The 17,109-nt window shown below is 43.5% G+C and overlaps 1 protein-coding gene across 1 annotated transcript; it reads right to left on the bottom strand.

Moving 5' to 3' along the window:
• Nucleotides 1-1,862: 1,862 nt before the first annotated feature.
• On the bottom strand, nucleotides 1,863-12,104 carry TRIM72 (tripartite motif containing 72). The gene is made up of 7 exons (XM_063301410.1): nucleotides 12,002-12,104; nucleotides 8,262-8,689; nucleotides 6,254-6,349; nucleotides 5,100-5,330; nucleotides 4,497-4,519; nucleotides 3,305-3,423; nucleotides 1,863-2,826 (listed from the first exon to the last, which is right to left on the bottom strand). Exons 2-7 carry the CDS (start codon nucleotides 8,664-8,666, stop codon nucleotides 2,255-2,257), a joined length of 1,446 nt encoding a protein of 481 aa, XP_063157480.1. The 5' UTR covers nucleotides 8,667-8,689; nucleotides 12,002-12,104; the 3' UTR covers nucleotides 1,863-2,254.
• Nucleotides 12,105-17,109: the final 5,005 nt, after the last annotated feature.

Genomic DNA, 17,109 nt, shown 5'->3' on the forward strand with positions numbered 1-17,109 from the left:
AGGCTGGAGAAGTGCTACTTCTAACCCTTTAAAGAAAGTCAAATGTTGGCTTTTGGTTCCTAACCATTATTGTATATGGATTATATCCTTCTTTGTTTTGTGTTTAGATGATTAAAAAGGTAAATAACACTGTAATACAGGATGATTTGTTTTAATATTTGACCAGTACTAAAATGGTTGGTCTTACATACTTATTGAACAGAAGGTGTGAATATGCTAGGGAATATGTCCTATTTTGTGAATAATTATTGTGACTTCTATTATCATTGTGCTTATGATTTTTAAACAGCCCAATCCAGAGAGAATTCTTGAAATAGAAATACAAAAACAGAAATTTCTCTGTGTCCCAGAAGTTCAAAGAGTGACAATAAAGAGGAAATCCTCAAGAATAAATATATGCTGACTTTTTGATAATTGCAAAGCCAAAGTCAGCAGAGAATCAAAAACCAGGACACTGTGAGAGCAAATGACCCTTGCAGAATGGGGGGGGAACAGTCTTTCTTTTTTTCCACATGTGGGGAGGCTCTTCAGTGGAGGACCAGACCACTCTGTGGATTCTCTGCCTCACATTGAGAAATGCAGCTCCTTTAAATATCAAAGTCCCTGCTTGAAAACTAGACTGCATGATGGAGCTGAGTGGAGTCCCCATTTGGTTGTTGTTATTATGGCGCTTGGTAGCCGTTATATATTCTGTATTTCATATTTATCTTATGTGTATGTTTTAACGTCATGAGGGTTTTTTTCTCAGTTTATTGTCCGTTTTTTGTTGTTGTACACTGCCCAAAGTCACATTGTTTTGGGTTGGATGGCCTTATAAATCTAGAAAGTAAATAAATATTCCCCACGGAGAACAGCATTATCTTGCCTAAATATCAAAGACTCTGAGCAGAGGAGGGCACATCTTCCTCTAAACCAGTGTTTCTCAACCTCAACAACTTTAAGCTGTTTGGACTTCAACTCCCAGAATTCCCCAGCCAGCTTAAAGTTGCTGAGGTCGAGAAACACTGCTCTAAACCCACAGCTAAGACAGTACAGCTAAACTTCAAAGAATCCACTGATTGCAGTTCATCTGAGAACAGATGAAATTTGGCAGGTTGCTCTGAATCCATTCGGCCTGGTAGTTTCTGAGCGTTTATTGGCAACCCTAGCTATGTAAAGAAACCATGGTCCATCTTTGAACCCAGCCTTGTCCTCAGATATATGTTTATCAAGCAACACCCGTGTTTGATATTATGAAAGGTAACCTTTTCTGCTTTTAAAAAAAAATGAAAAATTGGCATTTATGCCATTTAGAATATTCTGACCTTAACTGACAGTTTTTGGGGACTTTAATGACAGAAGAATAAGGACCACATAATGGGACAGATAAAGCAGCTATAGGTAGAGAGCTATTTAGGCTAGCAAAGCCTCCATTCTCTAACCCAGTGTTTCTTAACCTTGGCCACTTGAAGACGTGTGGACTTCAACTCCCAGAATTCCCAGAATGTTCTCATCTGCCTTAAAACCAAAGGCTGGATATAGGGCAAACAACCTGATGAGCTTGCTTGATGAGAACTACAGTATCTTGCATAAATTACTCCAAATCTCTAACAATGGTCCTATAGCAAAGTTAAATGTGTGATTAAAAGTGATTCCCGATCTAGTAGCAGCTAGATTGTAAACTGCAATCAGTGGATTCTTTGAGGTTTAGCTGTACCATGCTGGCTGGGGAATTCTGGGAGCTGAAGTCTACATGTCTTCAAGTGGCCAAGGTTGAGAAACACTGCTCTATCCTCTTGGAAGTTGGCCAGCCCCAGTCTTCCCCTCTTCTTCCAAACTCTGCAGACATTATTTGGGTGCTTTAATTTTATTGAACAAGCAACAAGGATAATAAACCTTTATTTTTAAACCAAGAAAATAATCAAGATTCCAGGTTTTTGATGGCAGACTTGTAGTGAGCCCAGGGACATTTCTTCAGTCAAATTGGATGTGGCTATGACTTAGGAGTCTGTGTGCAGTGGAGTTAAAATGGCCAATAATTGGTGGGGGATGGGGACATTTGGTAAGAAATAGCTTCTCTGCACACCTTGCCAGGCACTGTTATAAAGGAGCAGGTAATGGGTGAGTTTATAGCAGCCTTCCCTCATCTGGTGTCCTCCAGAGGCCCTGGGATCATAATGCCTAGAATTCTAAGATGCTGGACAGTGCTATCAGGAGGATGCCTGATCTAGAAGGCTGGTCTAGAAGATACAACATCACTTCTGCCCATGGTTAGTTATCGCTCTTGTGGCTCTGGGGTGTAGATGATGAAAGGCTGGCTGTTCTTGCCCTTATCATGCCAGCAAACATCAAATAAGGGGTAGACCGTGCCTGTAAAGCGCTCATGGAAAGCAAAGATCTGGACCAGGTTGTCTTCATCACTGGCATCATAGAAGGCAAGGATGCCATCATCGAAGCTGAGGTAGATGCCAATCTGGCTGGGCTTTCCCTCCAGCTTCAGAGACCGGGGTTCCTTGTGCTCCACATAGGCCTCGTAGTTCTTGCCTTCCTTGCAACCCACCAGCCAGAAGCCGTTGGACGGGGTTGCATGCAAGCGGCCCTTGCGTCCAGCTTCAGCTGAGATGAGGCCCAGGGACCAACGGGGCTTGTCGCCTACTGTCACCTCCCAGTAGTGCTCTCCCTGCGAGAAGCTCTGGCATGAGACCAGGCAGTTGGACTTGTCAAACCGCTGTGGGTCATCCGGGCTCACTGCTTGCTTATGTTCTACACATTCCACTCTTTTTCCATCTTCTGACACCACAAGGTTGGCTTGTGCAGTGGCTGGGTCAAAGGTCAGGTTCTCCAAAGCTTGCGGGAGGACAGAAAGAAGGCAAGATTATCAACAATGTGAAAATAAGGATTGCTTTCTCTCCCCCCCCCTTTTTTTTTCTTTTGTGGAGAGGGTTTAATCAGTGGATGGTCTTTCCATACTCACTGCTTACAAACAATGGCCTAAGAATATTCAGAATCTTAGGAGGTGCTTACACACTAAGATATTTCATAGTGAAATCATCAGAAGTTGCTTTTCTGAATTAAGCTGCCCGATCTTACAGGCAATGTAAAACATTTGCCTCACTCTCTCTTATTTTTGAATTAAACCTTCCCAACAAGCTATTAACTCCTTTTTAGGAAGGACAAAGTCAAGCAACAGAGAAACTGAGTAGTGGCAATATATAGACTGCAGCTCCTACATCAACTTGTGAATTCAAAAGGCTACAAAGTGCTGACTTCTTAAAAACAGACACTCACACACACACAGCCTTTTCCTGCAAGCTGTGGTCTCTACCTGGCATTAGTGCATGGTACATTTTCCTCCACACTTGGAACTTAAACTCATCGGAAATTATGGGAAGCTGGATGTCCATGCGGGCAATGGGTGGAGACTCCCCCAGAATCTTCTGCAGTCTACGGTGAGAAGGAAAGGAGGGGAGAAGACACGTTATCACAGCTGACATTCCCAAACGAAGAGCCTTCAAAATACATTTGAAGACAATTCCCATGTTTTCTGGGAATTGTGGCAGTTATAATCCAACATATCTGGAGAGAACAGGATGAGGTAGGGAAAGGTTGGATGATGGGCATAAAGAAAGCATTCTCCAGGTGCTGCTACCTACAGAGCTACTGTAGAGTGGGAAGGCCTGTTTACAAGATTACACAGAGTGAGAGAAAGAACAGGTTTCCAGTTGTACAACTAACAGTTAGATAAGGATCCGTGAAATGGGAAAGTGTGAAGACAGAACCAAGGACAGCCAAATGGAAAATGAATGGGCTCCAGGGAAATGGAATGAGAGCTGGATGGGAAAGTGAGAAATGTAATGGAATATCCCAAAGACATCTAGGTAATCTAGCTAATCCCTAGCTAATCCCACATATCACAGCAAAGTAATGAAAGCCAAATAAAACAGTTATAATACAAACCAAACTCTGGGAGATCAGGTATCAAATGAAGGAGAGTAAAACATATTAAGAAAACCTCTGCATTTATTTAGTTTCACAGTAAGGAGGGTTGGGGTTTTTTGGTGAACAGCAGGAAGGTGACCTTAATTTGGAGCACAGTCCTCTTGCTTTTCTTGAAAACAGACCAACCTAGTTACTTGTTGATATTATAGTAAGGCTCTGTTTCTGTAGTTTCAGGACTATATAGGAATTAAGTGTTCGAGGCCATAAAAAATGCAAGTGAGCTACAGGTTGCATCAGCAGCATCCTCAACAAGTAACAATGATGTCAAAACGATGAGGTGTCAATCACTACACAAACGATGAAATTGTGTACACCCATCCCAATGTCTGATGCAAGTACATAGGCAGCGTCATTTGTGTCATATTGTCACATATGTGTCATTATTTGCCCCTCTTGTCCCCCTGTGGACACTTTTGGTTTGCATATAAGAAGGTGGCTCTGGTAAGGAGGTACCCAGATGTGCAAAATTCAGAGAAGAGGGTTGACTGGTTGGTTGTTTTAAATAGACAGTTGCTTACCTGCTGGCGACTAGACAGTATTTCTGTGGAGGAAAAAAGAAAGCAGAAGTTAGCAAAGTTCAGGTAGTTTTCCCTTGCACAGCAGATTTTGACAACTGGTGCCCTCTAGATTGTTGAATTACAACTTCCAGAATTTCTACCAGCATAATTAGAGATTTTAAAAAAAGAAAGAAATATTGTTCTTCCAGTCTGCAGATAATATAAAACTGAAAGGACTATGGATGTTATAAAGAAATACCTCTTTTATGAATGTTATAAAGAAATACCTCTTTTATGGATGTTATAAAGAAATACCTCTTTTATGGATGTTATAAAGAAATACCTCTTTTATGGATGTTATAAAGAAATACCTCTTTATCTGTTGAAGATGAAGTCTTGATTTAGACTGAATGGATTGAATGGAAGTGGACAAAGAGAAGAGCAGCTGTACCAAACTTGGGTTGGAATTTGTTTTAGGCACCTCTGGTAACAGCGTGAAATACATTGCATATGCACATCGGATAAGGTTGAACATATAATGCCGAAGCATGATAGGCTTTGATGCAGTTTTTAGTTTCACCAAGACTGGGAAGGACCAAAAAGATGGAGATGGAGGTGCCTCACCCTCAGGAACTCGGTCTGTGGTTCATCTTGCACTTCCCCCAGCACCGTCTCCATCTGCTTGAGCTGGTCCAGGTAACGAGTCATGGTTTTGCGCTCGTTTTGCAAGGCCTCAGTGGCCTGGTGTTGCACCCGCTCAGCCTCCTGGCCCAGGGAAGTCTCCAGCGCGCCCAGGTAGGACCTCATTATCCCCAGCTGCTCTGATACTTGGCGTTTGAACCGGGATACTGTTTCCTAGCAATGAGAAGGATAAGAGAGAACGGTTCTGGTGTCGTGTCTGGACAGCTTGTTCCTGGTCTCCAGCATTTCATTTCCACCAAAAGCTCCCCCATTTTATGTTACTTTCCCTCATCCTCAGTCTTCTATTTGTCTTTTATAGCAGCCCAGTCATTTTTGTATTTTTAGCTGTATGCTAGATAGCTAATGGTTCCCCATCTGACTGCAAGACTGGAATCTTTAGAGAAGCCGTTTCTTCAGGACAAGCAACAGCCCTGAAAATGTAAATATCCTTAACATCTCTTAATTCTCTAATTTTCAGGTTAGCAATAAATATTAAGAACACTGAGTAGGTTTTTCTGGGGCCCAATACATGGTGAAAGATGTTTCACAGGATTTTATCTATCTTTCTAAAACATGCATATGCCCTCCTAAAGGGCATGTCTATACCACCGATTTAATTTGGCTTATAGTAATTTCTTCTTACCAAGGATTCTGGGAAATACAGGACTGCTGCTGGTTTATACTGAGCTACAGTTCCTAAATAATATTAAGAAAAGTGCAATTAATCTGGTAAACACTATAAGCTTGCAGAGCATGTGTGTGAAACACTTTGTGTGCATGTGCATACATGTGTGAGATACATACAGTATATATACAAACATACACACAGACATATCAGACTGGTAAATATAAGTTTGTAGGATACCTGTGTGAAATACTCTCTGTATGTTTGTGTGTGGTGTTTGTATATGCTCACACACACACAAGGTAGGCGTGTGCCTACTTAGCATGGAACAATGCAACTGGTGGGCCAATGTTTTAATGTTGCATCTTTATAGATCTTATATGTTATCAACACCATGAGCCTGTTGCAGTCTTTCTACCTACCAACCCACCTGAGTCTCTCACACACACCGACAGACATCCAGGCCTTGTACCTCCACTTCTGCTATTTGCCGATTCAGCAGGGCAATTGTCTTCTCCTTGCGCACTTGCGCTTCCTGGAGCTGGACCTGCTGCTGAGGAAGCTGTTTCTGCAATTATGCCAAGTGGTGGGGAAGGAGAGACAAAACATAGAAATCAGAGCAAGAGCAGGAGAGAATATACTTCATTTGGCATGGGATCTGAAGCAAATATTCAGTGGGATTGGTAATCCCCTTTTCTATCCTGAAGGCTCAGGGAGACAGTAGTTTCATCCATCCATCCATCCATCCATCCATCCATTCAGATTTATATGGCTGCCTATCTTGCCAAGGCAACTCAGAGTAGCAAACAAGTTTAAAACAATGGTGTAAATAACAATAATAAAACCAACCAGTCATAAGCAAAATGAAAAAATGGCCACTGAGGGCAATACCTCCAAAACAATAATAAGCCATACAAGTTCTACTAAATTCCCAACCTCTGGGCCTGGGCGAACAACCAGGTCTAAAGAGCTTTCTGGAAGGCAGGCAGGGTTGGGGCCAATCTGATCTCGGAAGGGAAGGTGTCATGCACTGCCTACCGCTGAGTAAAGCACAGACACTGATTCAGTTGAAGCAGGTTCTGTTTTATTCATCACGTAGTGTCAGTTGTAGAAAAAAGCTGAGAGTGAAGGGAGCGCGCCGGTGCGGGGTTTAAATACCCCGCGCCGGTCAGCGCCCCCTCTCCTTAGGTTACGTCACCCGCCCTTTGTCCTGCATTCTTTCGTGCCGGTAGGTGTAGGGTTGCGGGGCCCCTGCGGGTGCCCCGGGATCGCCCATCATCGGTCTCCTCCTTCAGCCGATGATTGCTGTCCGCTGGGCGATCTCCGTGGCGCTCCTGCTAATAGCTTGGGTGTGCCTCGTGATTCGCCTTGTCTTTGTCTTCTTTTCCTTCTCTTTGTGTCGTGATGGCTTTGCGTGCTATGCTTATTTTATATCCCTTCCTTCTGCTTCCTTGTCTTTGTCATGTGTGCCGATGTGCTGATGTCTTCAGCTCATCGGCACTCATGACAGAAGGTGTTCCAAAGGAGGGGTATCACCTCTATCAGGTAGACCAGACTAAGAAACAGACAACGTTCAGACCTAAAGCTACTGTACTTTTAATTAGAACAACTATAGTAACAGACTCTTTCATTCACATCTGAATGTCCTTCCTTTCCTCCCTTTTTTTTGCAAACCCCTTTCTGGAACTGTGCTCAAGTTTTGTACATCTGATGGTTGCCTTGGTAGTGGAACTTCCCTCTATCCTTTGAGGCCATCCTCTTTATCCTCTACAGTAGGCCAATGACTGAAAAAGCCTGCTTCCTGGGTCCCTCTAGATGGCATTCTGTAATTGATGGGACCTGGAACATGCCCCTCCTGCCAGATCTAATGGGGCAGGTAAAAGACAACTGGAGAGAGGTGGTCCCTCAATTAGCTGGCCACATACAGTAACATACAGGGCTTCACAGGTGACAACCAACGCCTTAGTTGCACCGGGAGCTTATTGGCAGCCGGTGCAGCTTACACATAACCCCATACATTTCCACATAATTTCATAATTTGGTAGAGTCAATAAATAACATCAGGCCCACAACTAGGGTCTGTGTCACCCAGGGCAAACATGGATTCCGCACCCATTTTGGTGCCCCCCTCGTGCCCATTTTGGCACACACACCCCAGTGTGGCACCCGGGGCACATGCTCCACTTGCCCCATCTAGTTGTGGCCCTAAATAACATGCCCATCCATACTTCAGGACAAAGACCTTAGCCTCAAGGGAGAGAGTAAGTTTTGCAGGAATGGTACTAGGTTCAATCTGTGGCATTTCTCAGACTGGGAAGATCCTTGCCTGCAGTCCCACTGTGGACTGTTCTTGTTGGGTTGACCGATGGTCTGACTTAATACAAGTCAGGGGTGCCTGTTGGACTGATACAGGGCAGGCAGAGGAATGGGGAGAACAAGATGCCAAGCTCCAAGGGCTTTGTTATATCTCAACCCCTTACCTTCATCCTCTGGTGGGCCTCAGCAGCAGTAATGATGTTGTGCCCCTTGTGCTTGCCTAGTGAGGCACAAACTCCACAGATCACCTGCCGGTCCTGTTCGCAGTAGACACTGAGCGGGTCAAGGTGTTCTTCGCAGTGGTCACGGGGCACCTGCCTGAAGGACTCCACTAAATGCTCCATCTGCTGGTTGATCCGCAGTTGCTCCACCTTGGTGAGGGCTTGGCAGGTGGGACAGGAGGGAGCAACCTTGCCCCCATCCTCTTCACTGGCCACACGGGACAAGCAGGCCTGGCAGAAGGTGTGCCCACACTCTGTGGTCACAGGGGACTGGAAGAGCTTGAGACAGATGGGGCAGCTGAGGTCCTGGTGCATGCCCTGCATGAGGTGTTGCTGGGAGCTGGACATGCTGATGATGGAGAGGTGGGGACCTGGCAACCAAGAATGACAGTGGGAACCCAGAATCTGATTTGCTTAGCATCCTATTTCTGCACCTATTAAACCAGCACCAAACATAGGAAATGTGAATAAAGAGCTCAGTTCCTGATGACTCCATGGACACTTCCATGTCGTTTTCTTGTCAACAGTAGGGAAGTAAGTTTGCCATAGCTTTCTTCCAGATGTTGTTTTGACTTCCCAGTCTAGCCTAGAGTCCTGCAATCTTCTGGCATTTACCATACTTATTAAAAGCCAGGTCTGACCCTGCTTAGCTTTTTGAGATCAGCCAATGTTGACTGTGCTGCCCCCTACCAAGGAAGATACAGAACATTATAATAATGTGCAGCTCAACCCCCACCCAACCTGTGTAATATTTGGCCCTGTGGAGGTGCAAGGAGGAGAGGAGGTTTGCTTTGAGGAAAGAGATACATGCGCAACCAGAAGGAGTAGGGCTATCAAAGCTGGTTTGCAAACATCCAGATGTCCATTAGAGGACGGGAAAGAGTTGCTTTCAGCACCTCTTTGAGGCTGCCATCCAACAGTCATTTGAAAATGTATGCAGTATATTGGTTTTTAATAAACAATATACTTATAAGCTTATAAAATGTTGTAACAATGCACCACAACAGCCCTTTGCACCCAATCAGTAGATAAGCCAGAATGTGCTTTCCCTTCCTGCTCTTACAATCAGAGGTCAACTCACAACTGTTCCAGCAGAGTGTTCTTTCTGGCAAGATGTAAGCTCTGTGGCAGCTGCTTCTCCTTTGGCTGATGGATGGGACCCCCGTGATGTGCCATTCTTGTTGTGAGACAAGGGTGGTGGTGCAAGCCTTCTTCAGTGGCCATTGAGCTATTGACCAATGCAAAATTACGCTTCCCACTCTGCTAGAGTGAAAACTGCCACGCAGAAGGAGTCGCTCCAGTGTGCCCGGCCCCCTGACTTTGGGGAGATGTACTTTACTTGCTTTCACAATAGCCACTTCCCCTTTGTGCAGCGGCTGCTTTCATCGCACCAAGGACTGACTTAGGTTTGCCTTAAGCAAGAAAGGAATGTTGAGTCTGCAAAGCAGCAGCTGTCTGCAGGGAGGGTGGCAGATGGTCTATAAATAGTTCAGAAGGTAACAGCTGAAAAACAGCTCCATGGTCAGGAGAGATGCCTGCCTCCTTCTTTCTGCTCATTCTCAGCAGCATAGGAATGCATTTTAATGTAATCTGCACCTATACACAGAGGTATGCTGAGCTTTGTAGTGCCTTGTACTGCATGATACTGTAAATTCAAACCAAAGCATTTATGCGAGATAATCTTCTATCTTTCCTGATTTCCTTTCTGTCTGTCTGTCTTTCTCTCTTTCTATCCTGCTGTTCCTCAATGAAAATCAGGGAAGCAGGCATGGTCGCTCCACATTTTACCCTACCTAGAACACTGTGAAATAGTTTAGGCTGAGACATGAGGATAACTCAAACATCCCCATGTTTGAACGAGGATTTATATCAGGATTTGAACTTATATTTAGATATGATTAAACATTCTAATCACTTTATCACACTCCTTAAACCCAATTTGCAACATATTTTAAAATACGTCTGTCTTACTCTTTCTACAGTATATTAATATGCAATATTAATATTTCACATTTAGAACAGATATTTAAAATTTATATAGCAAATGGAATTTTGATTAGTGCAGAATATTGGGCATATGTTAAGATGTTCTTTCTGAAAATGTTGCCTTTCATGCCATTTATTGAAAAGGATAATCTTTTCAATCATAATCTTTTCTGATTGTCTCTCTGGTTAAAAACTCATTTTAAAAAAGGAAGAAAATTGCAACCCACTTTATGTCTAGTTCACATCTGCATGGGAGTCCTTACCCTCCATCCAGAGATTTGAAAATCATTTGGGTTGTGACATACTATGTATAATTATGATTCACCTATACTTGCATTATGCTGAGCCACATCACATACATTTCAGTTCAGTTGCATTTTCTCAGTGTATTTGAGTTAAAAATGCATTTTAAACAAAAATAAAATGAGAGGACAGTGAATTCTATTTTTGTAGTCAAGGAAAAACCCTGTGGGACTCAAAGTTTTGTAACACAAGCCACATAACAAACTGAGTTCACACATTGTCCTAAACCAAGGTTTGTTGACAATACAATAGGCTTGGTTTGAATATCATAATAAACCATGCTTTGTTGATTAAGATAGGGTTGGGTTGATTTCAACATCCTGCAAACCATGAATTAACTGTAATGATTGGATTGACACAGCACTGAGTCAAAATAGACCACATTATGGTTTAGGATCATCTGTAAGCCAGGCCTCAGACGTACTCCAATCAGACTGGACCGAAGTCCCAAATCCACCATTCTGCCTCCAATAAGTGAAGTCAACCCTTTTCTTACTTGTCTAATCTTTATATACAAATAGGCATATGCTCAGAAGTCTTATAACATACTAATTTATTTCTACAGCTTCACAAAATTAAGAGATCACCAAAACCTTTTCTCAGTTTCTCAATGATCAAACATCAGATCCAACCTTAAACCAGTAAGTTACTCCAACCACAGAATAGCTCTTACAGTCAAACCACAGCATTTTTTGCACTTAAAGGTAAGTGGCAAATTGGATGAACAATCAAGGAGGGAAAGATAGAATAGCTACACAATGTCTTACAATTAATCATTCTAGGTATAGTCCCATTTGGAAGTCCCCAAGTCTCTCCCAGTTTCTTTGCAAGCTATAGCATTCACTCCAGCTTGGTTGCTTGTCACTGCCCTGCCCAAAGAATATAGCGTGCATGCTCATAACAGAAACAAGCCAGACATTCAGCAATGGCCTTCATGCTTAACAGACCTTGCTATCTACAAAGAACAGACCTACTGACCGTAACTACGGTTCTTGATAGACCTTCCTCTCATCTGCTCTCCTGGACTATAACAATGGCTATTCTCTGCAAAATATGACCTCCTGGCTATCCTTCCCTCAAGCATCTGGAAAAGGTACACCTTTAATTTTTTTTTTTAATTTAGCCTTCAAGTCAGCCTTGACTCCTGGTGACTACATGGACAAATCCCTGCAGTTTTTAGACAACATTTTCAGAAGTGGTTCACCACTGCCTTCTTCCTCGAGCAGAGAGTGAGAGGCCCAGAGTCACCCAGCCATCTTTGTGCCTAACACAGAATAAGAATTCAGGACCAGTACCATACCATAAGGCAGAAGTGGCTCTCAGAAGGTACAATATCGAAAGAAAGAAAGAAAGAAAGAAAGAAAGAAAGAAAGAAAGAAAGAAAACATCCTTACTAGAGCAGAAGATGATTCAAGGGAGGCAACAGTGTTCAGAGAGCAAGTTGGCAGAATTGAAAGATCAGTGACCATCCCAGGACAGATGCAGAAGGCAAGTGAATGGTTCTTGGTCCCGCCCCAGGTCTTCCTATATATAGCCCAACGATACATCATAATTCTGGGAAGTCTGGGATGGCATCCAATTTTCTATGTGCATCTCTGGATAAGAGAGGGTAGAGGTGACTGTTAGTATGATAAGGTCATTCCTTACCCCCACCAGACACACTTTTGGAACGCTTAGGGTTTGGGGTGCAGCCTGTTATCTGCTCAAGAGATAGAGCCCTCTAGGAATTAATCTTTAGAGCCCTCTAGGAATTAATCTTTTGCTTTGTACTGTGAAAATCCTGACTCCTTTCCACTGGAAGACAGCCTTTGAATTTTTGAGTGTTTGGAGCAGCTGGGGGAAGGAAGCTCTAGAGTATCCAATTTCCCAGCCAATGATACTGCAGAGGGACTACTAGCTCATAGCTGCATGGGGGGTGGGGGGGTAATAATTGGAGAAAATTGAGTAGGTGGCTAAGGATGGGATGAACAATTCAGCTGGGTGGCAGATGAATGGACTTGGTTTACAAGAAACGATGAAGAGGTTGACTTGCACGATAACTGTAGAAGGGGGAGACAACGACTGAATCCGCACCTACTGTGATGGGGTGTAGGCCAGGCCTTGGGAATGGGGAAGGGATGGATGTACTGTCAAGGGAGGCGTTTCAGAAAAAATTACGCAGCCCTGAGAAAACGTGAGAAAGAAACTCCAAATATCCCTGCCTTGATTTTGTTTAGGACAAGACGTGGTAGAGAGAAACTTTGACAGGCTTGCAGAATTCAGGTTATTTCTTGACAGGGTGAATGAATCTGAAATAGAGGCATAGTGGGAGAAGTTGTCTTACCTGGTTGTTGGGTGACCAATCCCTTTTCTTTACACTTCAAAACAGTGCCACACACAGTATCCTTTCCTTTTTAGGATTCAAATAATCACCGGCCCATACACTGGACAAGGGACCACATAGTAATACACAGTCAGGTTTATACATTATAGTGAATAAATTTATTGAATTGCATCATTTGCTGCTGCTTTTTCTGAAAACTGGGCCTGTAATTCAGCTGCTCAGAAGAAGAAGCGGTTTCGAGATTAAATCACTTCCATTTTCCAGTAGCTCTGGATGAGCCAGGCCCTAGTTCCCAACCATCAGCGTCCACAGATGGGGCAAATAACAGAACATGCATGATGGTGTCATCCACCCGTGCTGGGACTTGGGTACTGGCATCAGACATTGAGATTGCAGCATTTCCATTACGATATCATCATGTATGTGTTATTATCCTGATGTCATTGCAATGGGTTCTGGATGCCTGCTATCCAGGTGCTAGAAATGTCTATCCCCACTTTCCTGAGAGTAAAAATAGAACTTTGGGGAGAGGTTCGAATACTCAATTTTTGTGCAATCCACTATGACATGACTATAGGTTCAAAGTCAGTTCCAAAAGCTCTCAAGGAGCTACCATAGTTGCATTTTGAGGGCTAATATATTAACTGTTGGAAAAGTCACTTCATAAACTTAGATTTAAATCCACTTTGCCCAACCATGGTGGCTGAAAATTCGGGGAATTGTTGTATTATACCTAAGGGGCAATAGCTTAAATAATAATTTTGTAGAGTAGTCTAATCCTCTCCTCCTCCCATGGATGCTGGGGACACATGTACTAAGCCACAGTTTAACATACCATGATTTTTGGGACAAATCACAGGGGCCTGGTTCACACAAACGACTAAACTGTAAATTAGGGATAATGAACTACCATGGCTGCCTTCATACCAAACCAATAGAAATAAAGGATTTTACAGCCTAGCATGATGGATGAGCTGGTATTACTCCACTTTGATGCCTCATTTTCCAACTTGGTGAGAAAGCTTTGCTGTTCACTTAAAGCAGTGCTTCTCAGCCTTGGCCACTTGAAGATGGGTGGACTTCAACTCCCAGAATTCCCCAGCCAGCATGGAGAATTCTGGGAGTTGAAGTCCACACATCTCCAAGTGGCCAAGGCTGAGAAACACTGACTTAAAGGATCCTACAGTGGCATCTGGTGGCTAATTCATAATGCAAAACAAAACAAAACCCGTTTCCTGAGGCTACACATCTCCTTCCCTTCTCTTCTCTGCTGATGGACATCATGAATTAGCTACAAGCAAGGAACATTAATAGGGGGATAACATTAAGCCAATTGTAGTGAACTACCAGAACAAACAAGTTGGCTATCTCCTTATCTCCTAAGTAGAACTCTTTAACAGTAATAAATGGACCTAAAAACTGCTAGAAAAACTGCCCATACACAATCTGTTTAATACAATATTTTTAGACTCTGGGAACCTCCACCTCATAACCCTGGGTTTCCCTAAGTCTCAGCCCCTGTAGCCAATGCTCTAGCTGAAAACGTAAACTGAGTTGTCTGAAACCATGTTGTGACAGGTCTACAGATAAAACAGGTTCTGCAGCATTTAAAACCTATCTTGCTAGATTAAAGCCCTCAAGAAATGTTTACATTGGCTACCCAAACCCAAGTTTCAAAATAAATAAGAAAAAAAAAGGGGGGGGGGAAGCTGGAGGCATTGCTCATGGCTCTATTAGGGCCTCTATTTCAAAACAAACTAACAAACTCAACTAAGCTAGCAAAAAGGAAAGGGCATTACAGGTATAGCAAAAGGTAATAAAATCTGAAACTAATTTTTAACCAAGGTTTCAGAAAGTAAGTATCTTCTACTGCAGCCACAGGGTCATGGTTATTATATTTAAACTCACAAATGAAGATATGTTTTCATACACCAGTGCTGATGAAAATAACAGCATCTCAGCTCTAATATCACGTTTCCACGTTTCCATCTCAGCTCTAATATCACATTTCCACCTTTGTTAAGTGCAAAGAAGAGACCAAAGTAAACAAAACTGGGCTTTGCCTCCTAAATACCAGTGTCAGTTAGCACTTCAAGCTTCCCAAATGTTTATCTTCCCATTTGTTCCATATCTTGTCTCTGAGCCATTCCCTGCTTCTTTAATAGGACCTCCATGGCTTCCCCCTAATTCTCTTTTCTCCTGCAATTCTGGATGGAATTTCAGTTTTCTAATGTCTTCAGGGTGACCTGCTAAGAATGCCACTTTAGCAAAGGTCTCCTAGAGGTTTTCCCTCTTTCCTTTTCCCTCTTCCCTTTGTGGTCACTATCAGGAAGGTGTTCTGGATGCTACCAGAGATGCCCAGTGATTTCTAAGGCCCCGCTTCTACATTTTGCACCTTTGCCCACAAACTTGGGCATAAGGAGGGAAAGGGAAGATGGAAGCTTATTATTGTATTATTCCAGGATGAACAGTCCAAAATGGCCAGACATCACAAGATCCTGATGGGCAGACCAGTGAGAATTCCTGCATCCCCACCCGACGGCTTCCCAGATGGATTGGCGCTCTCCAGACACCCTGTGGCTTCCGAGATAGATCAGCACCTCAAGATGACTTCACTATGAACCGCTGCCATGAAGTGGCAACTTGACATCAGCTTCAGACCAGCCTTGCACTATCTCAAATCCAGGGACCAGATCTACATCAAGTCTTCAAGTAAAAGATCCCCCTCCAGTCAAAGTGGAAAAGACTTCTGCAAATCTTGTTGGCCACTAAAAGGCTTCAGGTGCTTCGGGAAAGCTGATAACCCTTTCTGCACACTCCCACCCAAATGCTGGTAAGGATCTACTGTAAGGTGGAACAACTGAAGCATCAGAGCAGACTTTCTCAACCTTGGCCACTTTAAGATGTGTGGACTTCACCTCCCAGAATTCCCCAGCCAGCATGGCCAAGGTTGAGAAACCCTGTATTAGAGGCTAAACTATGAGTAAGATTTTTTTTCTTGTCCCATTTGGTTTCCTTTTTCCCATCAAAGGCAAGAGCTCTCTTTTTTGTGATCAGTATCCTAGTGGCCTTAGCTGGACAATTACAACACCCAAAAAATTGTAAAAAAAAAAAAAAAGGAATCTCCCATTGCCAGGGAGACATTATTCCTGTTCCCCTACCCAGGTTGGGCAAGTGCTTGGTGCTTATTTATTGGGTTGGCACACAAGCCTAGAACGTACTGTTGGTCAAAAAGGCCCGTGACACAGCGCGAGTTGTCACCCAATAAACCATAACGAGGAGGGAAGGTCCTTTGTTCTCTTTTATTTCTGTGCACGGCAAACACCACACCTGACTTCCCTTTTATACATTTTCTAGCAAGGAAACAAAGGCAAAATGTCTTTATTGGCTAATTCTTTTAGCACATGAGCTCTACATACTGCATGCTATCCCATAATATCCCTTAGCATGTTCTATGTTTTCTAGGACCCCCCTTAGGGGTGCGTGTTTTACTATGTTAATTAGCCCTTAGGTTACTGCCAGGTCAGCTGGCGGTGCTGTAACTGGGTCCTTCTGTGGTTTCTGAATACCTCAAAGCCACTCTTCCCTTTTTCCAACTACAGCAGACTCTTCCACCTGCTGCCAGTCACCTGTTCAGCCCACATCCTCTTGAAACCACAAGCACCTAATATTGTCTGCTAGCAGGCAAGCATTAAACAATAATTTTCTTATGACTACCTGGGCCCTCAGTACACACTGGAAGCTGGGAAGAAAGGAACCAGTGTTGGTTCTCCTTTTGCCTACCTGGCTGTCTAGCACAGGTGGGCAGTAATACCTTCCTGAGGGGAACATGAATGCATCTGACTGCTGGGCAACAGCTCTATGTCCATCCACACCAGGGAAGAGATTTCCACCCTACAATCCCCGTGCTTCAGGTTGCCTCCAGCTAAATGGCATGGAATTCTATGCGAGGAGCTCAGTCTGCAAGATTACCATCATAACCTTGTGTCCAATTAGAACAAGTAGCACATGATGTAGCTACAAAGCAATTAGCATCCTGAATATAGAAATGGTTGGTGTTAGTTGGGGTTCTGGGTCTGACTTGCTGGTAACCAGCCCCAGTCTAGTAAGCCTCCTAGGCCAGGCCTCTGCCCTTTTCCCAGCTTGATGGGGCATGGTGCCTTAACAGGGCATGTGGCA

This window comes from Candoia aspera, chromosome 4 (assembly GCF_035149785.1).
Source record: "Candoia aspera isolate rCanAsp1 chromosome 4, rCanAsp1.hap2, whole genome shotgun sequence".
Lineage (NCBI taxonomy): Eukaryota > Metazoa > Chordata > Lepidosauria > Squamata > Boidae > Candoia > Candoia aspera.